Here is a 27,149-nt window from a genome sequence, read left to right on the forward strand (position 1 = left end):
GTCAATGAGACACTAAATTATCCAAAAAGCTAGAAGTGGAGCTGTAATCCTTTATAATGGTAATATAAAGAACTACATTACTGGCTTATGCAATTACTGTAACGTACTTTAATAATTATTTTAGAGTGTACTCCTACTTGCAACAAAGAGTTAACTAAAATTAGTCTCAGACAGGTCCATCAGGAGGATTCCAGAAGGCAAGATTATCATGGGAGATGGACGCTCCTAGCACATTGTTGTCCTTGAAGACATTCCAGTAGAACAAGATGAGGAGTTAGGACAAGGATATTGATGATTCTGAGTCTGAACGCTTAGGCTAATGTGTGTGCTTGCATTTTAGCTTTCAACAAAATCTTTACAAAAAAATGATAAAAAACTTACAGAATAAGAATATATAGCAATATATATAGCAAGCTCCTTAAAATTTATTAAGCTAGTTTTTACTTTGTTTCCTGGGCTGGTGTCGACCTCTTAAACTCAAGTGATCATTCTCCTTTAACTTCCCAAGTAGTTAAAGCCATGTATTACCATGCCTGGCCAAAAAGTCATGTTTTTATAAATAGTTGTATGTTGTATTTCTTCTTCTACAGTGTTCTTCATTTGCCAGCCCTAGGACTTGAACTCAGGGCCTGGGCACTGTCCTTGGGCTTTCTCGAGGCTAGAGCTCTACTGCTTGAGCCACAGCACCACTTCTGGCTTTTTCTGTGTATGTGGTACCAAGGAATCGAATCCAGAGCTTCATGTGTGCTAGGCAAGCCCTCTACCCCTAGGCCATGCTCTCAGCCCCCCATGTTTTTTTGGTGGTACTGAGAATTGAACTCAGGATCTAGCACACCTTCACTTCTGTACACTAATGTGCTATATAGATTTGGAGCCAGGAGCAATAGATAATAGAAACATTTAGCCTATTCAGTAGGTCCTGTCACCAAGATTTGTACACATACTCCTGATATTCACACAATAGCAAAATCACATTTCCTAGAAAATAGCCCCATCATTAACTGACATATGTCTGTGGTTCTCAAATCCTGTTTTTGTTTTTGGTAGGTTGTGGAACTTGAACTCTGGGCCTGGGCATTGTCCATGAGTTCTTCAGCTCAAGGCTAGTGCTCTACCACTTGAGCCACATCACCACTTCTGGTTTTCTGGTGGTTAATTGGAGATAAGAGTCTCATGGGCTTTTGAACTTTGAACTGTGATCCTCAGATCTCAACCTCTTGAGTAGCTAGGATTACAAATGTGAGTCGCCAACGCCTAGATCCTGTTATTAAAAAAAAAAAAAAAGCAATCCTCTAGTTTCTAATTCTTGAAGCCAAGCCTCCTGCCATATCCTTCAGGTATTTTAGCTATTTCTCAATAGCTCTATATAGTATGCTTCTGTAGGACCTTTTTGATTTAAAAAAAAATTAGGTGTCATCTATGAAAAAGATGTTTATTTCTTTCAATTATTCCAATGTCCAGCTTGCTTCAGTCATAGAAGTACACTTCTTTAATTCTAATATAATTATAAAGTTGACTAAATCATTAATAATAATGATTCCTAATATAGGAATTATTATCTCCATATACCATGATTACTTTTCTTTCCTTGTACAACCTTTTGTTTTTCCTGGAATTGATGAAACTTTGCTTGTATTTTCACCTACTTTGTTTTAATATAATTAGTTATCACTAATTCATAATCAAATTTCCCCCATACACACACAATCAATTTCATTTTCTTGGAAGCATTTGACAGCCGTCTGATTTTCTGTGTTCTGATGTGGGTAGTGTTCTGTACTTGGCTCCATAGCTATCGTTCTGGAATCAAGCTTCATTATTCTGAGGATTTATATTACTTCATTCTGTGTTAGATTCCATTTCTAGAATCCTATATGTATTAGTCATCTTTCGATACTTATTTTAGCAGTGACTCCAAAATATCAATGGCTTACAATGAAAAATATTTATTTCTCACTTTCATTAGACAGCCTCTGTGGGTTGGCTGCTGCTCAGCTTCATATTGGCATCTTCCCAGGACACAGGAGCCAGCTTCTTCTGGACCACATTAGTCTTTTGGTTAAGCAAAGACCAACACACCCACCATCTCCATTTTCATTCCATTGTTCCAAGCAAATCAATGGCTACGCTTGTTAGTGGGATAGGAAGTAAGTTCAAGTCCAGATAGAGAGCATCAGTAAGGTTTTGTTTTGTGTTTATGGGTTTTTGTTTTGTTTTGTTTGGCTTTGCTTTGGCATTTTATGATGGAGCTCTTTTATAGGAAGGGTCTTGAATTCAAGCAAAATAAGCACTGGATACTTAGATGGATATTCCAAATTGTCATTCCCTTGTACAAGATTTTGTAGTTTAAAAAATACATGTATACATACACATACACTTTGGGACTAGATATGTGGCTTAGTGGTAGAGCATCCATCTCGCAGTACCTGCCTCTCAAATTTTTTAAAAAATGAACTTTTACTCACTTGCAATGTATTTGGATATAGAATTCTGGATTGGAAATCATTTTCCTTAGAGACTGTACATGCTGCTGTACCAGCTTCTTGATTCCGGTGTTGTTAGATCTAATGTCATTCTTAATGTTTCTTTGTAACTTTTTGTCCTTTCCAGAAAAAAGTTTTCTTTCCATTCTTATTGTTCTGAAATTTTGCAATGGGGCATGACCATGTGGGTTTTTTTTTTTTCTTTGGGCCTGGGCACTGTCCTTGAGCACTTCTGCTCAAGGTTAGCGCTCTGTCATTAGAGCCACAGCATCACTTTTAGCTTTTCCTATGTATGTGGTACCAAGGAATCGAACCCAGGGCTTCGGGCATAGCAGGCAAGCACTCTATCCCTAGGGTACACTCCCAGCCCTTGGATTTGTTGCTATATATTTTACTGGACACTTGACAGGCTTTCTGAACTTCGAAAATCATATCCTTCATTATGGGACATTTTCTTGAATTATGTTTTTGATAATAAGCTGCTTTTTATTTTCCATTTTTTTCCAATTTTATTTTTCACTTCTGCTATTTTGTTTCTGTTAGGGTGGTTATTAGTCAATTGCTTTTCTTTGTGATCCTGGGGATCCAGCCCAGGGCCCTGCACAAACCAGGTAAGGACTCTACCACTGAGATATACTCACAGCTTTTTGAAAATTTTCTTCTTCTTCTTCTTCTTCTTCTTCTTCTTCTTCTTCTTCTTCTTCTTCTTCTTCTTCTTCTTCCTTCTTCCTTCTTCCTTCTTCCTTCTTTTTCCTTCTCCTTCTTCTGCTCCTCTTCCTCCTCCTCCTCTTTCTTCTTCTTTTGTCCTTAGTTTTTCTGGGGGAACAGCTTGGTGACAGAGCTCTTATGTAGCATAGGTGAGGCCCTGGCTCAATCTCCAGCACTCCAAAAAAGGGAACAAGACGATAACAATAACCAACCTTACCACAACATTGTAAAGATTCAATTAGGTAATAATCTCTGGCACTAGTGATTGCCCTAATATTTCCAAAATGGAAATATTGAAATGATTATCTACCATAATGATTTTTAATTTTAATTAACTGGACCATGTCCAGGGAAACTTCCAAATTAATTTTGCAAACTTTATTGAATAATAATTAGTATGCACATCACGGAATCTTTATTCTTCCTTTCTTTCAGTTTTAACTATGTTTGATGAACAACAACAGACCTTCCAATAAAATTGAGCTCATGTTGGCTGCTGAGCTCAGGAGTTTGAGGTCAGCCTGGACAACATAATAAAGTCATCTCTTTAAACAAACAACAAAAAAAAATCACTCCTCCTCTCTCATCTCTCTTCTCTTGCTTTCTTCATTTCTTCATCCATCAAAATACTTCATTCCTCAGGATCCAACTCAAATGCATTTTTCTTGATTGCTTTCCTGTCACTCCCAAGCTTAAATAATAGTAGCATTTGTTTCGCGCCTCAAGCATGTTGCTCCTGTTTCATGTTTTGCAGATTAATTGTACATACATGAGAAGTCAACTAATACTATATGATAGCTCATTGTATACATATCTAACATTTTCACCAAGATTTGTGAGAGTCTTGATTTGCATTATTTCCTTTTTCTCACATTTGAGCTACATCTTATGTACCCTAGAATATATCACAATACCTGACCTTAAGTGTAGTTTGGAATTTAAAAAAAAAAAAGAAGCACAGCTAGGCACCAGTGGCTCACATTTGTAATCCTAGCTGTTCAGGAGGCTGAGCTCATGAGACTCATCACCTGTTAACCACCAAAAAGCCAGAAGTGGAGTTGTGGCTAAGCAGTAGAACACTACATTTGAGCAAAAAAGCTCAAGAACAATATCCAGACCCTGAGTTCAAGCTCGAGGACCAGCACACACATACACAAAAATGTGTTTATATTTTTATCTATGTCTATCTATCAACCTACTTATCTATATCTTCTGTTGAAAAAAAATAGAGTTAAAACCTGAAAATCCGGGCCGGGAGTTTGGCCTAGTGGTTAAAGTGCTTGCCTAGCATGCACGAAGACCCGGGTTCGATTCCTTGGTACCACATACCTAGAAAAAAGCCAGAAGTGGTGCTGAGGCTCAAGTGGTAGAGCTCTAGCCTTGAGAAAGTCCAAGGACAGTGCTCAGGCCCTGGGCTTCCCAGGACTGGCAAAAAAAAAAAAAAAAAAAAAAACCTGAAAATCCTGTGGAGATTCTATGCGATCTCCAGTCCATCTCTTCCTAGCCAGTGCTGTCTATCAAAGGTACTTGCAGCTGAGACAAGCAAAAGTAGAAAGGCTATCTCTTAAACTGAAGGTGTCTTGGTAAAAGGGGAAATTTTTCTGGGGAAACTACAAGGATTGTCTAGTAATATTAAAACAAATATATGTCTACTATGCTTAGAAGATATCAACTAGCCATTATCCTGAGTGTAGATATTTCAAGACAGAGAACAAATCTCCACTTGAATAGGCAAATGTCTGTGGAGCAAAAGCCCTGCTCCTGTAGACACTGATGCAGAAAAGAAGAACTTGTATCTTTCCTCTCTGTAGATTTAGAGCATGTATATGTCAATATATTGCCTCTGTAGGGACATGAAAATCCCAATTTGAGTCCTTGCTCTTTAGAAGCTGAGATCTAAAGAATCCAAGAAAGCAAAGACAGAAATGTCTTTAATGCTTACTGGTGGAATAATTATGCAATGGGTCTGAACTGGCTTTTATGATGCTTTTCCTGGACCTATATATAAAGACTGAATAATTCAATCCTTGTTTAAAAAAGAAAGAAAAGAAAGCAAAATGTGCTGACATTAGTTTATTACTTGAAACTGTGATAGGTCTCATTGGATCAGAGGTCAGTTCACACTGACACATGAAGGGTAGGGTTGCCTCTAAAAGAGCTACTGTCATAGTCAATCACCCTCAAGAGAGACAGCACATGGGGCAGAAATTGAGACTTTGAAATGGTTAGAAGTTATAGCCTTTTTGAGTGTTTGATGGAAACTGAATCCAATCTCTTATGAATGCCAATCTCTTACCACTGAGCTACATCTGCAGCCCCACAAGTTAAGAGTCTGGTCTTAAATGTGATGTTTGGTGAAGGGATTATAACACTCCTTATTAAAAAATCTCATGTAATGGTGAAGATTGCACTGAAGAGAGAGAGGGCTGGGGAAGAGAGGAAGAGAGGGAGGGAGAGAGATAGAAGAAAGAGGCAGAAGGGGGAGAGAGCACAGAGGTCTTGAGTTCAGGTATTTCAAGCATACACGGGAGATAGTACCTCTCCTAAGGATTGCTTCACAGTAGAGAATTTAGAATTTAACAGTTTAGAAGATGGGAGTTTAGAGCCATTGTAATTAGTTCTTGTATTCCAAATATAGCTTCCTTTATACTCTAAGACAAATGAAAACTGTGATGGCTGTGGTTATCAAAGACACAGGAGGACCTTTTATTGAACCGATCTTTCCCATCCTGAACTTCCTGTCCAAAAGACCTGAGAAAGAAAAAAAGGACCAAGACATGAGAAAGGGTATCAATGTTTGTGAAGTAATGCACCTTCTATCTGATGAACATAATGTAACCCTTCTATTAACTACAAGAAAAAATATATGAAAAAAGGGGAAAGTCTTCCTGTTTAACTTCTGCATATTGAGCCTTGTTTTGGAGGCATACATCTGTATTCTTGAATTTATTTTTTTTCCATCCTGTTTTCTTCACAAAGTGTTCTATATCACAAAGGAATGGTTTGCAGCTGGATGTTATGTACAAACATGGTTGGATATCTAACTAGCTTTTCAATGAAGTGAGCTCTGAAACAGACACAATTTTCCAGACTGAATAGGGATGGATGCAGCACATTGGCATAGCAGTCATCTCATCCCTGCTCATTGCATCTATGGTCAGACTTTAAGGAAAAACAGAATTCAGTTCCTTAGAGCTTTTCTGGATTTATGGTGGTTTGAAATTTTATTCTAGCAAGTGCTCACTTACATAACCTGTTATAAACATTCCCCTACCTTCTCGTTAATGTGCTTCCTATATCTTATTAGACATTTTCTTCTTATACAATTTACAATGAATACAAACTTTTGCCTTCAATAAAAGTTCTTCCTGTTTAATGTCTTGCATTATTTTCTCACAGCTACACAACACAGCTGAATAGTATAGAATATCACTATGGCATATAAATGGTTTTACTTGTCTCCATGACCTTTCTGAATTCTCTAGTTTCTTCTCAGGTCTTCCCTTGGGATGTAGATGCTGTAGAATATCTATTAATTTCATTTATTTCAGTAGGACACTTTTAGATTACCTATATATTACAGGCACTGAGCTACTTTGTAGAGTTGTAGTTGGAGCCCATTTCTGCTTTTATGCTGTAAGGCTTGACTTTAGTCTCATGACTCTTCCAGGGTTTTACTAAAATGCCACAAGGGAGGATGCAAACATAAGAACAATAACCTGGGTTACTAAGGTGATAACTGGAGAAAGGGAGAGAGAGATCTTCCAGGGGCAGGTGGAGCAAGTCTTATTGGAATCTAAATACACCTTTTAAAGATCAGAAGCCTAGCCTAGAAGTCCAAGGAGGCTAAGAAAGGAGGTGGGGAGTTTGGCCTAGTGGTAGAGTGCTTGCCTAGCACGCAGGAAGACTGGGGTTGGATTCCTTGGTACCACATACATAGAAAAAAGCCAGAAGTGGTGCTGTGGCTCAAGTGGCAGACCACTATCCTTGAGGAAAACTCAAGGACAGTGTTCATGCCCTGAGTTCAAGCCCCAGGACTGCAAAAAAAAACAGAAAAAAAAAAAAAAAAGAAAGGAGGAGCAGGAGTTGAAGGCCAGCCTAAGTTAGTTAAAGGCTGACCTAAGATACACGGGGAGACTCTGTCTCAAAAAAGGGTTGGCTGTGTTGCTCAGTGGTGAACACCAATGAACATTTGTCTATCATGTGCAAAGCTCTGGGTTTAGTCAGTTCCACACCTGAAAAACACAAAAGCAATAGCAAAAGAAGTTAGAGTGGATACCAGTGGTGCATGCCTGAAATCCTAACCAGGAGGCAAAGCTCTGTAGAATCATGGCTGGAAGTCAGCTAAACAGAAATGCCCAAGGAACTGTATCCAAGGTGTGGCTCAAGTGGTAGAGTGCCAGCCAGGAGTGGGAGGTGGGAGGGAAGTCAGATTCTTTTTTTTCTAGCTAATATAGGCTTTTAATATTGATATGTTTTGTCCTTATATGAGTTTAAACAAAATAGGAAATTGTGTATATTTCATTTTAAGTAAATATATGTTACAGAATTAATGTCTTCAGTATCCTTTTTTTTTTTTTTCTTCAGAGTGAAACCCAGAACCATGCTAGGCAAGTGCTCTACCACTGAGTTGCACCCCAATAAGATAATAGTTTTATATCATTTCCTTTTATTAAAATCTTTTAGGGAGAACAGTGAAGTTTTGGTAAAGAACTCTATAAAGGCCACAGATATTGGCGGGAGGGTCACAAAGGAAAAAGGCAGCAATCCATTACCCCCGCCCTTTGTGATGTGTTCTGAAGATGTTTGATGTGTCTGAAGCTGTAATAATTCTGGTTCTAAAGGTGCCAGAAAAGAATCGATGACTTCCGGTGTTCCTGACGGGGGGGAAGCACACCTCGGCCTCCTTTTGTCTTGTGAAAATAAAAGGAGCCTAGAGTATTAGAGAGAGCAGAGCAGGGTTTGCTAGGGATGAAACCCGGCTACTTACGGACCTTCTGGGTCCCAGCAGCTTTGACTCAACAGCTCCCGCGAAGCAGCGGTTTCACATTTAAATAAGGGGGCGGGGCGCAGCGGCCGGCCGGGCAGACTTTGGGGTACGCCCGGCACAGGTGGGGGCAGACCCCCGGCCTGGAGCGGTGCCCGTGTCGGGCAGGTGCCGCCTTCTCGCTTTGGCTCCCAATAAGGCGGGAACAGCGGCGTTGCAGGGTTCGAGACTTGGTCACCGTGGCAGAGCGCCGTATTTCACACAGCAGACAGCCATCCAGTCGAGTGGCCACACCTGGCCTGGGGTGGGGGTGGAGGCACACAGCGTCCACGGGAACCACCGCGAACAGCCGAGAAGCGGGGGGTTTGGGACGCCGGAGGGCTGGTTGGGCTTAGGCTAGGTACGATTGTTCTGCGGTGATTGCTTCCCCGACCCGTTCATCACCCTAGCTCCCTCTCTTGATTGGCTGCCCGATATGCCACTCAGTTCCGCCGCGCTGACTCCCATTGGCCTCCTCCACCTGAGGTCCCGCCCCCACGAGCTAGACACGGGCCGTGGGGCACCGGGGAAGAGAGCCCGGCGCTTGCTTGCTCGGGGCAGCAGGGGGGAGGCGGTGGCGGTGGCGGTGGCGGTGGCTGTGGAGAAGGAGGTGAAGAAGGAGGAGCGGGGCCAGCGAGAGGCAGCAACAACGACTCCGTCAGGGTGATGGTGCAGGTGCCCGGAGCCGGCGCGGAGCTGCCGGGCTGAGGGGCTCCGGGTCCACGGTCCGCAGCGCCGCCGCGTCGCTCCCGGGGCCGGGCGAGCGGGCGGGAAGATGCTGAGCAGGTTGATGAGCGGCAGCAGCAGGAGCCTGGAGCGCGAGTACAGCTGCACCGTGCGGCTGCTGGACGACAGCGAGTACACCTGCACCATCCAGGTCAGCGCCGCGCCGCTCCACTCCGCCCGCCGGCGGGACCCCCATTTCTCTCAGTCCCGCCCCCCACCCCCAGCCGGCCAAGTTGGCCGGCTTCCGCAGCCCGGGGGTCGCCTCAGCCCCCGCGCCGCGCTTTGTCCGCCCCTCGCTGAGGCGGACCGGCCCCCGGGGATAGGACGCCTCAGCCCGAGCGGCTTACCCCCCTCCCCCGGGGGCCCGGGGACCGCGTGCCGCCACCCGGCCAGTCCCCGCGTCCCGGACCCCCCAACTCCTCCCCGGCCCTCTCCGCTCCTCAAGCCCGCCCGGGCCGGGGAACGGAGCGCCTTCCGCGGGCGTCCGGAGGGAGGCGGGCCGGGCCGGGGGAGGGGCGGGAGGGGGTGGCTCCTCTCCGGGCCGCCCCGTCGTGGTGGGGGGGGCGCGCAGGCTTCGGCTCTCTCGGGCTGGGTAAGGCCGGCTTGTCGGCGCGTCTGATCAGTCTGGTTGGAAGGATGAAGGTTTATGTCATAATTTCTCCCCTAGCGTCTGTGAGTCACAGCTTTCAGAAGGTGGAAGGGAACGCGCAGCCCATGCAGAGTGGCCTATGGAAGGGAGCCCAGACCTCCGGGCTGTGCAGATTGGGATAACCCCCCCACCTCCCGCCTTTGGATCCCCAAATCTGAATATGTAGGCCATTTCTAGGCGTGTGTGTCGGGGGGGGGGAGATAGGAAGAGAGGGCGTGAGGTAAAAATTCAGCAACAAGTTCCAGAGGTTCGGGGGGGGATTGGTAGTGGCCCGAAGGGTGACTTCACACCACACACACACTATGAGAATGCTGCTGCGTCTCTCTCCTTTCCGAAGCTGGTGCTTTTGAAAGGGCTATTTATTTTTACAATCGTCTAGCCGGTGTTCCTTCGTTACAGCTCAGGAGTAGGATCCTCTCCCAAGAATGCAGACACAGCCCCCCCCCACCTCTTTCTCCCTCCTTCCCTCCCCCCTCCCCTTTATAAAGTCAGAGGTTGAAAAAGATTGACAAAGCCCCATGTTCAGTTCATCAGCCGGAGGAGGCTACGCTGGCCGCCAGAAGCTGCCCTTTGTGGAGAAGCAAATTTGAGTTGGACTTTGAAGGATCTCACCTTGATTCCCTTGCCTTTGCAACGTGCAACCAGAGGAGGCTTCTCAGTTCAGATGTGACAGATAAAAACTGTCCACCTGGGTCCTATCCTCTGGGAGCTCCCCCCACCCCATTAATTTATTATTTCTGCTGAGAGGGCTCCATAGCATAAAATAGTGATGTGTGAAAAAGACGCTGGATAGTTTTAAGAGAAGCAGCTAGTTGTTCTCTGCAGACTTGGTGTTTACTTCAGCTTTCTATCCCCTTCCCCTCAAAAAAATTTCAGCTGTGGGGTTTGACTGCTGGCTGCTGCCAGTATCCATGAAGATAAAAATAATCTTCATAAAGTCGTTCAAAAATACAGTCCTAAAGATACTAGCCATCAAATGAGAAGATTTTCTTATACTTGAATATGATAGACGTTATGTATTATTCCTTTGCTGAATGAGTGGTATGTTACTTTTTGTTTCTATTGTATCTTTATACTATGCACAACTTTTTTTTTTTTCTGGTGGAGGGAAAAAAGAAATGGACATCTTAGCTATTTGAGTACATTATCAAAAGCTTTTAAAGCCTATAACCTTTTCTTTTAAAACCTAAACCAGTTTTACACAATGGCCTATCAAGGGCATTGTGAGATTCTGACTTCATGAGTCCTAAGAATATTTTTGTGCTGTATGGTGAAATAAAATTTCTGGAGCAGGTCATTAACTTTTGCCAGGGTACAGAGTACAAATGAAAACACATCACCACTCCAAGAGAAGTGATTGATAATCCTGTAGCTTTACAGTACTACAATAAGGAAAATGATTATTTTCTCTAGTAAGTGGAAGTTAAGAGGCTGGGTAATAGGTGCTATATTTTCTTTTTTCTTTTCTGTCATTGTTTTTAAGCTAAACAGGATTTATTAGGTTTGTATTTGCTCTATCCTACTATGATTGTTTTATTGCTGCTGTTATGTATTGTTATAAATTAACTTCATAAAAAATAAGCATAAAAAATGATCATGGTACAAATATAGCCACCCTGTAGTATAAGAGTCCACATCTTGATATGTTAGTGATTGTGCATTGTTTCTTGGAAATCTAAAAGCCACAGGAATTCTAAAGTGTATCTAGCGTCATTCTTTGAAATCACTATTTGAATTGCTTTTTGCTTTTATCCATGTGGGAAAAGGTTAAAAAAGATAATTGCTTGCTGAAATGAGTATTTTTCATGTACAGCTTTTTTGAACATTGAGCGATTGAGCTTTTCTCTGCAACTCTTCCTCCTTCCTCCTGCACATTTCAGTAGTGTACATATGCCCACGTGCTTATTTGTCAAACCCTGGGTACAGCGTCTTTTAAATCAGTATGGATATGATGGCGTGTTTCTGATTAGATTAAGCAATATTTCTAGATTTTAAGGATCACAGTACTGTATGTTTTAAAATTTTGTATACTTTGAACTTTTTTCTTGAGGTGTTACACATGTCATATTTACATTTAAATAAGCTATTTTTGTAAGATCATTGTGACTTTTGAGATAATCAGAGCCCTAAGGATTTTACGGGATTAGAAAGGTATCATGGGGTAAGAGTCATGATATTCACATTTGGTAAATTTCATTGTAGGCAGTTCTGTCAAGGTATTGGTCTAGCCTTCTGCAGCAGTTATACTGATTCGGCATTTAGAATGTGATTATTAAGGGAATCAGAATGTCCTATATCTTTTCAATCTTCTCAAAAAAGGTTGCCACAGTTGCCACACTATTCTTTCTGGTACGTAAATATATTTGTAGACCAGGAAAAATGAAAATAGACATTAGGAAGGCTATAGTGTAATTGCTTCCTTGTGAAGAACATTGTTACCAGCTCCCTGCCAGTTTTGAAGGTCATTGCTTCATAAGTGCAGATCTGGTCCATGTTTTCCACTCATCTGTTTTATCTATGCATATTTATATTTATTTACTATGTTTACTACCCTTACATTGTTGTTTTATTTGGGAAAAGAAGAAAAAAATGAAGAAAAAAATCTAATACCTTTGAAGCAAAACTGAAGTCATTTAAATGCTTAGGCATGTATATTAGGCATGTATATCCTAAGAAATACATGTTCAGGTAAGACAGTCTATACATTACTAAAAATATGTGTTGCAGAAGTTCTAGTAGTAATATGTATTGAATGAAATACACATTTTCAGGTTAAATTTCTTTTTCATGATGACTGAAAGGTAAGATTTCCCTCGAAATGTGCTTGATTTTTACTGGGGGTATATTAAAATAACTGATTAACACTTAGGTTAAACAAATGTTTAAGTTACCTGCCATAATTAGAATGTTTGTGGCAAGGTAGTTCTATAATGAAACCAATATTTAGGTCTAACTGTGACACTACTACCACTTAGGATAAGGGAAGGACAGGACAAATGAATTAGGCCCTAAGCTGGCCAGAAACTGTATAGGCATTGCCATCTTGTTTCCTTCACAGTAGCATTATAGATTGACTGTATTGCCATTGTGCCAGGTAAACAAAATTAGATCGTAGGTTGGTTGGGAGAGCCGTGTATTGAATGGCTAATTTTATACTAAATGTCCTCATAGATGTTTTGCATATGCCTTGTGACCCATTTGCCAAGTAGGTAGTTTTATTTCTATTTTACAGATAGAAAGACAGGTTGAGGAGGTCAGAGGAACTTGCCTAGTGTTAATAAGTGGCCTAATTGTACTTAAACCATGGTCCTATTGTCTCTTAGCCTTGTTGTTTCTTTTCTCCATTTTGGCTCCCAAGTTACCTCCTCTGTCTGTCTGTCTCTGTCTCCGTCTCTCTCTCTTCCCCTCTACCGTCTTCATCCATAAAATGGAAATGTTAATGCTTATTTCATAGCAAAAAGGAAATGATTTGGAAATATTATAAATAATAAACAATATTTAAACAGTAATACATTTTACATTGTGGCTTATTCAAGCCAAAAATAGAATTGGGAAATGTTCTATTCTTTTCTAAGAAAACTAAATCAGCTTAAGCCCTAAGTCTCCTTAAAGTGATTTCTGATCTGTCTCAATGATATTGTAAAATCCCAGGCTGGTATACCTGGCCTCCTTATTAAAACTTCTTCAAAATTTAATAATTCAAGTTAGGTGCTAATGGCTCACGCCTGTAATCCTAGCAACTCAGGAGGCTAAGATCTGAGGATTGTGGTTCAAAGCCAGGTTGGGCACAAAAGTCCATAAGACCCTTATTTCCAATTAACCACCAGAAAACTTGAAGTGGTGCTGTGGCTCAAGTGGTAGAGCACTAGCCTTGCACTGAAGAGTTCAAGGACAGCACCTAGGCCCACAGTTCAAGCCCCACAACTGACCCCTCCCCCCCAAAATTAAGCATTCACATTTACCTCCCTTCTATCCTGCCAAGTCTTTGGTTTGGGGAGGGTAAGAGGGTATGATTTGCTTCTAAGAATTTCTGCTTCATATCTGGTAAGTGAAATCCTTTGTTTCATTAATGCAAAAGGAATGTTGTTAGAAAATTAGGATAATTTTATTCATAGAGAAAAACACAAAACTTGTATTTTCATGAATATTGATTTAAAAAGATTTTAACAGGTAATTATGCTGTCTCAGGATCTTTATTACAGTAGCAAGTCAAACTCTTATTGCTTGAAACTAAGCTCTAAAAATTAGCCTTCTAGAATCCTAAGAGCACTTGTATTGTTCCTTAGTTTCTGTATCCATTATTTTGTAAAATGAATGAAAATCTACTCCTGAGTATTGAAGTTAAATTCTGGATGGACAATTATGCTTCATTCTTTTTCTTTTGTAAAGAAGTTTGAGTGCCGGGTGAGGTGGCTCATGCCTATAATCCTAGATACTCAGGAGGCTAAGATCTGAGGATCATGGTTCAAAGCCAGCCCAGGCACTAAAAAGTTTGTGAGACTCTTGTCTCCAATGAACCACTAGAAAACCGGAATTGGTACTGTAGCTCAGGGGCAGGGTGGTAGCCTTGAGCTGAAGAACTCAAGGACAGTGCCCAGGCCCAGACTTCAACCAAAAAAAAAAAAAAAAAGGTTTCAGTAGCATATGAGAAAGATTTAGAAGCATTCACCAGAGCATATTTTCAGGATTATTTGTGTGAATTTTGCATTCTATTAAATGTTTGGAAATGAATATGCTAGATGAGAAACTTCAACATTCTTTACAATAAAAGAGCATGTGGGTTTTGAGTCCTCTGTTACATTGCCTAGAGACTCATTTATCATAGTTGTGCTATCATTAATATTAGGCTTTTAAAAGAGACATTTTTGTTACATATTTGTAGTAGTTTATGGAAAAATTAGAAGCAAGGCATTGATTTTAAAAGAGATTCACCAATAATAATTGTTACACTAAAATTTTTTAAATGATCAAAACTCTATTTCTGTGGTAGATTTTATTGTAGGATTTATAAAGTAGAAAAAGCTATAAATCACAAATCCTAAGAATTAGAACACATAGTTCAAGGCCTTGCCGACTTAAGAGTTCTTCAATAAATATCTGTTCTAGTTTGTGCTGCAAAATTGCAATATTCAATTTAACCTTTTAAAATGTATTACATCTGAAACCAATAAACATTTTCTAACAATATTGTAACTCTAATTTCAACCCACCCCAGTCCAAATCATTTTCCTCTGTAACCCCTCTTCTTGGTAAGAAGTACAGGTATGTAAATACTGTGTGGTATTTCTAGAACCTCTGAGGACTCTGACAACTTTGTGCAATTACCTTTTGTTGAATTGATGGACACCCACCCATACCCTTAAGTTCTTAGGACCTTCTGGCTTGTCTCCAAAGATTTCAAACCTTTCAGGTTTTTTCCTTTATTTATGCAGGTGTAGAGAGCTGAGATCAAATGAATATTGTGTAGTGCAGTGCTTCATGGAGCTTCAGAGATCTGCCAGAATTAGGATTCTGAATGTAGGATTTCACAATAGTCCCAGAATCCTACCTTCACTCCTTTCCCCTAAAGTTAATACCACATAAAAAGGGATGGAGAGTTGTTCACAGCCTCATTTTCTAACCTCCTAATGCAACAGCAACAGGAACCACCGGGTACCCAACTGGTATATAACTAGTTCTTATGTTTATTTCAAGCTGAGTTTGTCCTTGACATCCTCATCTGTAAAATGCCATCTGATCTACAGACTCTGTTTCAAGGAGAAGCTGCCAGTGGGTCACTCTTCCCCCAGATGTTGTTCAACCGATGTGATTGTCACAGAGGATTAGCCTCAGTATTCCAGCTTCTTTTTCTTGACTGTGTGGTGTTCAGGACAAGATGGCATTATATCTTCAGAAATCAGGTGATAATCATTGTCCCTCATATTCTTCTGGCTTTGACTGTTGGGGCTCAGATCAGACCACTGGGCAATTTGAAGAACATGAAACCATCTTCATTTTCATGTGGCAGAGAACAGTGGTGACCTAAGAGAACAGAATTCCTGGTCATGTGTTCATTCTTAACATTAGATTCTGGTGACTAACACAGTTCTAAATTTTCTATGAAGATTTTACATACAGGGAATGTCAAATATAGACCAAGGGAGGGGGGTGGTCAGAGAATCTATATTTTACTTTTTTGACAGAATAAGCTCTAGACTTAAATCATGGGCTACTTTGCCTCCCAAGGTCACCGTGTGATCCTCATTTTTTTTTTTTGTCCTTGGTCATGGGGCTTGAACTCTGGGTCTGGGCTTTGTCCCTGAGCTCTTCACCGCAAGGCTATTGCCCTACACCTTGAGCCTCGGCATCACTTCTGATTTTCTAGTGGTTAATTGGAGATAAAAATCTCACAGACTTTAGTGCCTGTGTTGGCTTTGAACAGTGATTCCCCAGATCTCAGCCTCCTGAGTAGCTAGGATTACAGGCATGAGCAAGCTCACCTGCCGTGATCCTAATTATTGACGTCAATATTATGACCAAGGTAGACCACTTGTCTATTACTGGTTACAGGCACTTATTTCTGTGGATGATGTTTTATCCATATGATCTCTCCAAAGTCCCTTGTGTCATAGTCTAGATTTGGAAAAAACTAGATTTGTTCTATGAATGTTGTTCCTTTGATGTCCAAGCTCCTGAGATTCAGGTTCGAATTCCCCAGGCTTTTTCTTAGCTGTCATCAGACCAAACACAAACTTGGACAAATCAAGTTCTCTAAAGAGATCCTTCCGTGCCATGCTCATACAGGCAATATAATTAGGCCACATGCTTGGCAACCACTGAGTTTGTATACAATAGTTCCATTCACTTGTCTACAGAAAACACCCCTTTGACAGTGATTATAGTTTCATTCCCCCTCCTCTACTTCTGACTCCTTGCATGTTCATGACCTCATCTGCTGGTTGATATTTATGACCACTCCAGAAATGCTCTAGCACTCATTCCTGGGTATTAAAACCTCATTTCAAAGCCTCAGAAAGGCACAGACCACCAAGAGAAACCATTATATGTCGGTAACAAATCTGGCCATTCTTCTGCATCATTCAAGGCATTCTCCTGTATCACAACCCAAGGGTTCTTTTCCTTCTATAGATTTTTGTAAAACCAATCAAAAGAATGAAAGATAATGAGTTAAAACAGTTTTCAAAATGCCCCTGTATCACAGAACTAGTATCATTTGAATATTTATTAGAAATGTTCATTCTTAGCTCCACCCCAGACCAGGTGAATCAGAAACTAGACGTGGAGGTCATCAGTTTCCCCACCTCCCCCCACAGTATTGGGGTTTGAGCTCATGGCCTCAAACATGCTTACCCTACTTGCTCAGCTGGCTGCTTCCTGGAGTTCAGCAGGCTTTGTACCAAACTTTACAAGTGATTTCTTGTGCTTGCTGAGGTTAGAGAATCACTTATCTCGTTAGAGACATGTAGTTAGTTGGCTTAAAAAAATGGAGAAGGAAAAATGAATAATATCACATTTCTCACTTTTTATTTCTTGAATGGTCTTGAATGATTTTGTATCCTTGCAAGGAAAAACTTGGTTGATTGCAGATATGCATATGCATACCTATCTTTGTGTGTGTGTGTGTGTGTGTGTGTGTGTGTGTGTGTTCTGGGGTTTGAACTTGGCCTGAGCACACTGCCCTTGGCTTTCTCAAGGGTAGTGCTCTACCACTTGACCCACAGCACCACTTCCAGATTTTTCTATGTATGTGGTACCAAGGAATCAAACCTGGTCTTCATGCATTCTAGGCAAGCACTCTACCACTAGGCCAAACACCCGGGCCATGCATACCTATCTGGAAGTGGACAGGAACCTAAAGATTCTACAGTGAGTCATTATAATAATTAGATGGTGTTATATTTAACAGGTTTTTTTTTTTTGTTGGGGGGTGTCCCCATGACCTAAGACTATTATTGTGTATTCATTGTTTTTCAGGTTTTTTTTTTTTTTTTTGCCAGTCCTGGGCTTGAGCACAGGGCCTGAGCACTGTCCTTGGACTTTCTCAAGGCTAGAGCTCTACCACTTGAGCCTCAGCACCACTTCCGGCTTTTTTCTATGTATGTGGTACCGAGGAATCGAACCCGGGTCTTCATGCATGCTAGGCAAGCACTTTAACCACTAGGCCAAACTCCCGGCCTCAGTTTTTCAGGTTTTTTTTTCTTGGACAACTAAAGCATTGGAAAAGAGGAAAAGTAAATGTCTTTGTGATAAACTAATTTGCAAACATTTAGGTAGGTAATTACGGTGACCATGGTAATGCTGTGATAGCAGTGTACATGTAGGAGAGAATCCTGGGAGAAGGAAAGATTCTAAATTAAATATTTCTCAATGGAGGAGAGATTTATGAAAGGAGAGTTTGTGAAAGACTGCCAAAAATTGGAAATGGGATGTGGAGATGAGTAGAGGACTTTTCAAGCTAAGTTAATAGCAGACTTACTCTCTAGGTAGAAAAAAATGAAGACATTTACCTCCTTAGTTTTTTTTCTTCAGAATGTTTATCTGGTGTAAGTTGAGTCAAACAACAGAAATGTAATTAAGAGAGAATTACTGTCAGCAAAATTCCAGTCATACTTGATGTGCTGAGGTCAGTCAGAAAATACACACACACATAAAGCTGGTGGTGAATTAAGTCTAATTCTAAAACTGTAAAGCACAAAAACAGTAAAGTACAAACGAACAGTTTTCACAAAATAATGGCATAATATAACGAAAAGGTGGATTCAGATTTCAGCCTTAATTCTGTGGCTATGACAACTAACTATGAATTTTATTTATAACAGACCTCCTGTCTTTAGCATTTGTTTACTGTAACGACAAAGCGAAGTTACCGAATTCTAAAAACTTCTATCTGTTCTTTGAAAATCCTTTTGTGGATGCAGTGAAATCTGAGTGGTGCACAAAGAGTTAAAAACTGTAACGGTGCACAAAAGGGTAAAGTAATTCAGCAGTGATGCTCACTAGACACTATGTTGGAAGGGTACTCTATTACAACTTGGGGGGGGGGACAGGGAGGCAGGAGGGAAGAACATGGGAGAAAATGACAGAGGGTGACACTGTTCAAAAAGAAATAGATTCAATACCTGACTTTTGGAACTGTAACCCCTCTCTGTATATCACCTTTACAAAACAAAAAAACCATGGAATCCTGAAAGACTAATTTCAGCAACTCTGTCCCTATCCTAAGTATCCATCAAAAAAAACACACTCTTGATTGCCAGCTCCAAAGTTCCCAGCCTGACACAGGGTGTACTTTGAGCAATCAACACAATGCCAGGCTAGAGCTTTGGGGGCGAGAACCTCCAAGAAAGCAGTGTTTGGCATTTGGGCAATCAGTGTTCGGCGGAATGCCAATGCTAATAGGTTATTTTGCTCTGGAAAAGGAGAAAAATAAGGGATAGTCTAAAGACCGATGAATAGGGCACAGCTGACAATAGGAACACTTCCTTTGTTGGAGAGATTAAGGGGACTTGATGTGAAGTGGTATTGTAGGAGCCAAAAATTAAGCAAAGGCCCCACAGGCCTAAGACTTGGAAAAAAAAATAGTGGTACATTAAAACGGCCTACCTCGGTTACATTCACACGTCTGGCTACTTTTCTTGAACTTGTAGTAGAAATGACCAAAACATTAGGAATTCTCATAGCATGGCACCTACAGCCAACTGCAAATTATCCTGTACCTTTAGACGGGTGCCTTTTTTTTTTCTTCAACACACTCAAGAGTCTTTAGTTTGGGCTCTATCCTAATTTTGAGGATACCTAAATGAAAGAGTTAGCATCAGGCCTCCAGGAGGATTTAAAATGTTCTTGGCAGAAGCCACTAAAGAAAAAAAATTTCTTTAGATGTGAGCCACACAGATCAGAACATTGATTCTGCTGCCTTGTTTCTAACCCTTCAGTTCACTTATGGGCCTTGTATAATTTAGGCTTAAGAAAGCACCTGTCTAGCCTGCTGTCATTCAGTTTTTTTGCTTCCAAAAAAATTCGGAGCTCCAAAGTTATGGAATTGGAGTTGTTGATGGGAAGGACTCCATAGATTGTTCAAGATGCCTGGAGTGTTTAACAAATCAGTTCTTTGGGCAGCCTCTCAGAAATTGCCTCACCAAAGAAATATGGCTGCTGAAGGATTAAAAAACAAAGTCTGATAAAAGATAGTCCTAAAACTAGAATGTAACTTCAAATTATGCTCAGTTTCAGGGAGTTCTAGTCATTATGAGTCTGATATATTTTTCTCCCTTGAATAGTACTTAGTAAACACTATCATGTCAGGTCATCTCCCCTTTCTTCCTTTACAAGTCCAGCTGATTGCTGGACTTGGGGACTTGAACTCATAGCCTCAAACTCTGGCTTATATTTTTCACTCATGGCTGGTGCTCTACCACTTGACTCATGCTGCTTCTTCCTCCTCTTTAAGTTTGTAAAGGCTGCTGTATCTTTCCCCCTTTTTTTCCTTTTGCTAGTAGGGGAAAAAGAATTCTACACAAAAACTTCTGCATAAATGTTCACAGCATTAGCCATAAATAATAGTACATCGCAAATGTCCATCAGCTGAAGAAGGGATAAGAAAAATGTGGTATATCTACACAGTGGAAAATTATATTCACTTAATGGAAAATTTTGGGGCAACAAATTAGAAGAAAGCATTAAGATAAGCTTGATGTGTATCTCCCTAAGCTTTCCTTAAACTCTTTTGTTCAGGGACCAGTGCCTGAACACTGTGAGCTGCAGTACCACTTCAGTCCTGGGGCTTGAACTTCTTTGTGCACTACCATTTTAAGCCACAGTGCCACTTCCAGCTTTTTCAGAATAGTTTGTTGGAGATAAAAGACTCATGGACTTTTCTGCCTGGACTGGCTTTGAACCCTGATTCTCAAATCTCAGCTGCTTCAGCAGTTCTGATTACCAGCATAAGCTACTAGCACCCAGCTTATTGTACCCATCTCTTTCTTCTTTTGTTTATTTTCTTTTTGCCAGTCCCTGGGTACTGTACCTGAGCTTCTTTTGACCAAGGCTAGTATTCTACTACTTGAGCCACAGCACTACTTCCAGCTTTTTGTTTATGTTGTACTGAGGAATTGAATCTAGGGCTTCATGCATGGTAGGCAAGCACTCTACCACTATCCGACATCCCCAGCCCTGTACCTCTCTTTAATTCAACTTTTAAAGAGGTTGATTCTTCTTTTTCCTTTTAAAATAAAAGCCTAGAGAATACATTCTGCTTACTTTGGTCGGATTTAGGTGTTTTTCAAGATTCAAATCTAAATACAGTGTTTCCCCTAGTATTTGGGTTAATTTATATAAATTTGGATTTGGGGAGGTCTTTTTCTAATTTTGGTTGTAAATGCAAAGGTATGTGTATGGTTCTCATGTGCATAACTATTTTGTTCCATAATAGGCAATAATAAGAGGACCATATCTGTTGTAGGACTCAAAATGAATTATTGTACCTCAAAGGTTTTCATTCCTCTGCTCTCAAATTTTCAGATGTTTTGACTTTTTTTTAAAGTCAAATTTGAGCTTGATATGGATTTATCTTGTACTCTTAGCTACTCAGAGAGCAGGAGTTGCTTGAACCCAGGAACTTAAGGACAGCCCAGGAAACATAACAGGACATTGTTTGGAAAAACAAAAAAACAGCCAAAAATAACCTACAGTTTTTTGAGAGGAGTACAATTTACATAGGGAACATTTCCTTTGTTTTATTTTTTTTAGGTTCATAGTTCTCTGAATTTTGACAAATGTATAAAAATTGAATAATCTATCTAGCTACCTATTTTTATCACAATATAGACTATTATGTAAATTGTCTTCTGCTCCTTTACAGCTAGTCCTTATCTCTTTCTCCTGCTCTGGCAACCACAAATCTGATTTCCATCCTTAGAGTTCTGGCCTTTTCCATGATGTTGTAAATGAAATCATGCAATGTGTAATTTTCTAAGTCTGTCTTTTTGCATTTAGCATAATAGGTTTTTTTTGAGACTATAAACTTAATTTTCTTAAAGTGTATGCTTTGCCAGTTTTTAATATACTTATAGAGCTGTGCAACATACATATCATACATACGTATCACTCAGAAGGAAGAGCAGACAGTAGTTTCCTATTTGCTCTCCTTCTTCTTGTGCTTGGGGATGAGCCCTAGGCCTTGTGCTAACGTAATGTTTGTCAGGCTTATCCATGTAGTACTATGTTAATATTAAACAAAAAGTGCTAATGCAATGCATTTTTTTTTCCTAATCCTGGGCTTGAGCTAAGAGCCTGAGCACTGTCCTTGGACTTTCTCAAGGCTAGAGCTCTACCACTTGAGCCTCAGTACCACTTCCGACTTTTTTTTTTATGTATGTGGTACCAAGGAATCGAACTCAGGTCTTCGTGAATGATAGGCAATCACTCTACCACTAGGCCAAACTCCTGGCCCCTAATACAATACATTTTTTCATATATTTTTATTGTAATTAATAGAAGGGTTACATTATATTCACCAGATTGAAGGTGCATTACTTCACAAACATTAATACCCTTTCTCGTGTCTTGGTCCCCATTTCCCTCCTCCACCCCCGCCCCATCTTGTTTTCCCCTCTTCCCTATCCTATTTCAAATAACCAAATAAACGTATATACAATATATCAGATAACAAGGTAAAATACTGTAACCATATGAGATAACCAAGGGACAGCAAAAGAGGTGAGAGATAACCTAGTATATTAAGGACAACAATCACTCATTATATGGATTTTCTTTCTATATCCTGGAAGTCCTTTCATTTAGTATCATCCCTTATGGCCTTATATATCTAGGTTTTGCTCTATTGTAAATCTCTGCTAGGAGAGCCCAAGGTTTCTACTGATTATGACAAGTGAGGGAAACCATTGAGCCTGTGTTCCTATGAGTCTGGCTTACTTCACTTAATATGATTTTTCCTAAGTCTTTCCATTTCCTTACAAATAGGGGAATGTCATTCTTTCTGACAGCAGCGTAGAATTCCATTGTACATGAATACTACATCTTGTTGATCCGCTCTTCAATTGTGGGGCATCTGGGTTGGTTCCATATCTTTGCTATGGTAAATAGTACTGCAGTGAACATCGTTGTGCTAGTGGATTTAGTCTGTCCTTGTTTCTGGACAATTGGGTAAATGCCAAATAGTGGAATTGCTGGGTATTGGGGAGCTCTACATTTAGTCTTTTGAGGAACCGCCATACTGCTTTCCATAGTGGTTGAACGAGTTTGCACTCCCACCAACAGTGTAGTAGTGATCCTTCATGGCCACATCCCAGCCAGCGTCTGTTGTTATTAGATTTCTTGATCATGGCCATTCTAACTGGAGTGAGGTGGAGTCTTAGAGTTTTAATTTGCATTTCTTTTATGGCCAGAGATGTCAAGCATTTCTTCATGTGTCTATAGGCTATTCTTATTTCTTCTTCAGAAAAAGACTCTCTTTAAGTCTTTGGCCCATCTTTTAATGGGATGGTTGTTTCTTTGGAGATTAGTTTGGGACTGACTCAATTTTTTGAGCTGTTGATATATTTTAGATATGAGGCCTTTGTCTGTTATATGGTTAGTGAAGATCTTCTCCCACTGTAGGCTTTCTAGTTAGTTTGCTAGCTATGTCCTTTGCCCTACTGAAGCTCTGCAGTTTAATGCAGTCCCACTTATCCAGACTTTCTTTGATTTGTTGTGTTTCTGGGTCCTTATTAAGAAAGTTTTGACCTGTGCTAAGGAGACTTAATATATCTTCTATTCCTTCTTGTAAAGTTTTCAGTGTATCTGCTTTTACCTCGAGGTCTTTGATCCATTTGGAGTTAATCTTGGTGCAGGGTGACAAAGAAGGATCCAACTTTAGTTTTCTACAGGTGCTTAACCAGTTCTGCCAGCACCACTTGTTGAAGAAACTGTTTTTCTTCCATTCTACTTTTTTGGCTCCCTTATGAAAGATTAGGTGTCCATAGGTCTGTGGGTTAATATCTGGTGCAATATATTTTTAAAATTTATTTTTATTTTCTTAGAGACAGGGTCTTTGTTTCCCAAACAGGCTCCATAGTAGCCAGATTTGTTAATCCTTTCACCTCCGCCTACTAAATGCTAGGAGTATAGAAATATACACCATGCCTATCTTAGTGCTTTATTCTGTTTTATTGCCAAATAATTTTCCATAGTGTGGGTACAGTGTTCCATTGTGTGGATATGCCACACTTTGCTTATCCTTTCATCAGTTGATAGACATTTGAAATCTATTATTTTTCCAGGATATAAATTTTTTATTCATTTCTTTCTGCCTCAAATTAGCACTTATTTTAAAGTAACACTTGAGAATTTTATACTTAAAATACTAGAAATAACATCCAAAGCAAACAATCCAAATACTTGATTTGAAGATTATATGCTTAGTGTACTATGTTCCTAAATTAGCATAATGTTGACATTGGCAAGAGTGGAAAATTGACTTCTGGCCAGTGATTATTCTGTTAGAAAACCAAGATGAGGCCTCAGTGCCTCCCACCTGTAATCTTACCTAGGAGGCTGAGATCTGAGAACTGAGGTTCAATGTTAATTCAGGAAGGAAAGTCAGATTAAACAACTAACCAGGAAAAAGCCAGAATGGAGTTATGGCAAAAGTGGTAGTGACAGCAGTGAGCAAAGGCGGGATGAATGCAAGTCTAGAATCAGTGTACATAGATACACATACACAGAACACCAAGGAAAATTTCACTGATTGTCAGTTTGAAAAAAAATTGTGTGATTTTCTATTTCATGTAGAAAGTGATTCATGTTGAGCAGTAATCTCACTGAAGAATATAGTATGTGACACATCACTTCAGTGTATTTTGATGCTGGTTCCTACCCCTACCCTTTTTTGCAGATAAACCAATAAGGTACAAATTGCTTCTGACTGGAGAATCATGGTTAACCACCTTTTTGCTAACATATGTGAGAGGCAAATTCTGAGTCTTGTATAACTTCACCGAAAGAGTAACAGCCTCTCCACTGCTCACTTTGTTCCATAAAAAAAAAACCCCTATATTCTGATTTCTAGAGTGAATTTTAAAAATTACTACAAAGACTCATCAAGCATCAATATTGTAAACAATGATTTTTCCCCTAAAACCTGAAAATAATCTGTTTATTAGTTGTCAGACTAATTTGAAATTTCAAATATTACTCGGACATGTTTCTATTAGATAGTAGGAATTATCATCAATGACTGTGATTCCTTTTATCGTAAGTCCTGTTGTTTATAGTTGAGATACAAACTAGACTTTGATGATAATGAATACAAATGATGTTGACTTAATGAGTACAGAAAAAAAATAAACTTCAATTGCATATCTTTACTCTCAGTAAACTCTTTCAGGGCCGGGAGTTTGGCCTAGTGGTAGAGTGCTTGCCTAGCATGCATGAAGACCCGGGTTCGATTCCTCGGTACCATATACACAGGAAAAAGCCAGAAGTGGTACTGTAGCTCAAGTGGTAGAGCTCGAGCCTTGAGAAAGCCCAAGGACAGTGCTCAGACCCTGAGTTCATGCACCAGGACTGGCAAATTAAAAAAAGAAAAAAAACAAAAAACAACTTTTAGACTATGAAGTGACCTGTGGCAACATACCTCTTCCTTTCAAATACTATCCAAGTAGGATTGTAGCAGAAACGTAATTTCTATTGGATTTTAGATTGATATCAATTAGGGAGCTGATTAATCTGAATAGTTGTTTGTTTGTTTTTTTTTCTAAACAACCATCAGCTGATTTAATCTCCCCCAAATGAATGGGTCTCTTTTGGCTAATCAATTCTGTATAGAAACTGGCCATGTGAGAAGTAGCTGAGATACTCCACAGTGCATCATGTCATAATGGTAATGTCTACCTTCCCCATGATGAGGAAAGAAAATAAGTATTTTCTAGTCGCAAATCAAGTCCTGGGTCACTGGAGACAAAAAACTGGAAGATAAACCAGAGAGCCTGTATCAAATAAGAATGCAGCCATTTATTCACCTGTTCATCAGAGTTCAGTGGGAAGGAGGAAAATTCTGCAGGCAAAATATGAGCCCTTTACTTTCCCTTCTGAACCAGGAAAGTGCCTGCTACCATCCCAAAAGGTTTGCTTTCATAATGGTTTTCCACAGCCTGTCCTATATAAGTCAGGAAGTTAAGTGGTCCAGATCTTCTTTTGGCTTTTACTTCAATGACCTTGCCAGGTTGCCCCTCACTGGCAAAAGGATGAGTCAATAACGCACCTCAAAAATCATGATATTTCTCACTGTGTTTCTCTAGTAGGCACCCTCCCTCTATAGGGTTAATCTGTGCAAAGTAACTTCCTTTCACGGGAGGATTGTGTTCATTTTCAACTGGCATAAATTCAGAGTCGGATCCCTGTCCCTGCTCCCAGAATAAAAGCTCCAGGCAGCTTGATTTCTTTTGCGATTTTAATCAGATTATAAACCTTTTTATAGGAAAGGTAAATGGTTTCGTACTCAAAACAATCAACTGCAGAGCCCTGGACATCAACTACATTATCTTTCACCCCCTTCTGCAGAACTCCAGCAAGCTTCTCCAGACTTGGCACATGAAAAGAAAACTCATTATTTTCCCTCCTCCTCCTCTAGGTGAGAGGTTGCACAGATGAAGCTTATGTTGGGCATGGGAACCTGAGGACCCATGCATGTGGATTGCTGTTCCTGGAATGTACTATTATGCATACTGCTGTGAGCATTTATTTATGTAAACTTTTTTTGTACATTTTTTTTTCTTTTTTGTCAGTTTGTGTGGCTTGAACTTAGGACCTGGGCTCTGTCCATGAGCTCTTTTGCTCAAAGCTAGCACTCTACCACTTAGAGCCATAGTATCACTTCTGGTTCTCTGGTGGTTAATTAGAGATAAGAGTCTCAGAGACTTTCTTACCCGGGCTAGATTTGAACTGAACCTCAGATCTCAGCATCTTAAGTAGCTAAGATTATAGGTGTAAGCCACCAGTGCCCAACGAGGAAATGTTTTTATTTTCCTTGGGTTACATTGCTCAGAGTGGAATTACTGGGTCCTAACATTTAAAATTTTTTTTGTGTGCCAGTCCTGAGCTTGAGCTCAGGGCCTGAGCACTATCCTTGGACTTTCTCAAGGCTAGAGCTCTACCACTTGAGCCTCAGCACCACTTCTATGTATGTGGTACCGAGGAATTGAACCTAGGTATTTGTGCATGCTAGGCAAGCACTCTACCACTAGGCCAAACTCCTGGCCCCAACATTTTTAATTTTTGAAACACAGCATTGCTATGTAGCTCAGGCCAGCCTCAAACTTGTGATCTTTCTGCCTCAGTTTCTTGAGTGCTGGGATTACAGGCATATACCACAAATGCCTTTGTGTTTCATATTTTGAGGAACTGTCAGTTTTTCACAGCACCTGCAAAAATAAATTGAATTCATCAGAATGGTTAGAATAAGGAAGATTCAGTTCTGAAATTCTTCCTTTATTGAAATTTCTCTAAAAATTTACCAGAGTGTAAAAGCAGTTCTGTGTCAACAGTTTGGGGATTGATG

At 40.2% G+C, this 27,149-nt stretch overlaps 1 protein-coding gene and 1 pseudogene across 7 annotated transcripts in view; one reads left to right on the forward strand and one right to left on the reverse strand.

The window, feature by feature from the left end:
* The window catches only part of Frmd5 (FERM domain containing 5), a 252,087-nt gene that overhangs the window by 24,986 nt on the left and 199,952 nt on the right, over positions 1-27,149 (forward strand). For 5 of the 7 annotated variants that reach the window (XM_090318465.1, XM_090318457.1, XM_090318460.1 and 2 more), the window contains exon 1: positions 8,800-9,094. The exons of the other annotated variants lie outside the window; for them this stretch is intronic. In XM_090318465.1, coding sequence (XP_090174591.1) covers positions 8,993-9,094 — 102 coding nt within the window. In that variant the 5' untranslated portion in view covers positions 8,800-8,992. Of the gene's footprint in view, positions 1-8,799; positions 9,095-27,149 lie in introns of those variants that run through there. 7 annotated transcript variants of the gene reach the window in all.
* LOC150046560 (beta-keto L-gulonate decarboxylase pseudogene) lies at positions 25,367-25,971 on the reverse strand (annotated as a pseudogene).

This window comes from Megascapheus bottae, chromosome 25, assembly GCF_031878675.1.
Source record: "Megascapheus bottae isolate mThoBot1 chromosome 25, mThoBot2.hap1, whole genome shotgun sequence".
Taxonomy (NCBI): domain Eukaryota; kingdom Metazoa; phylum Chordata; class Mammalia; order Rodentia; family Geomyidae; genus Megascapheus; species Megascapheus bottae.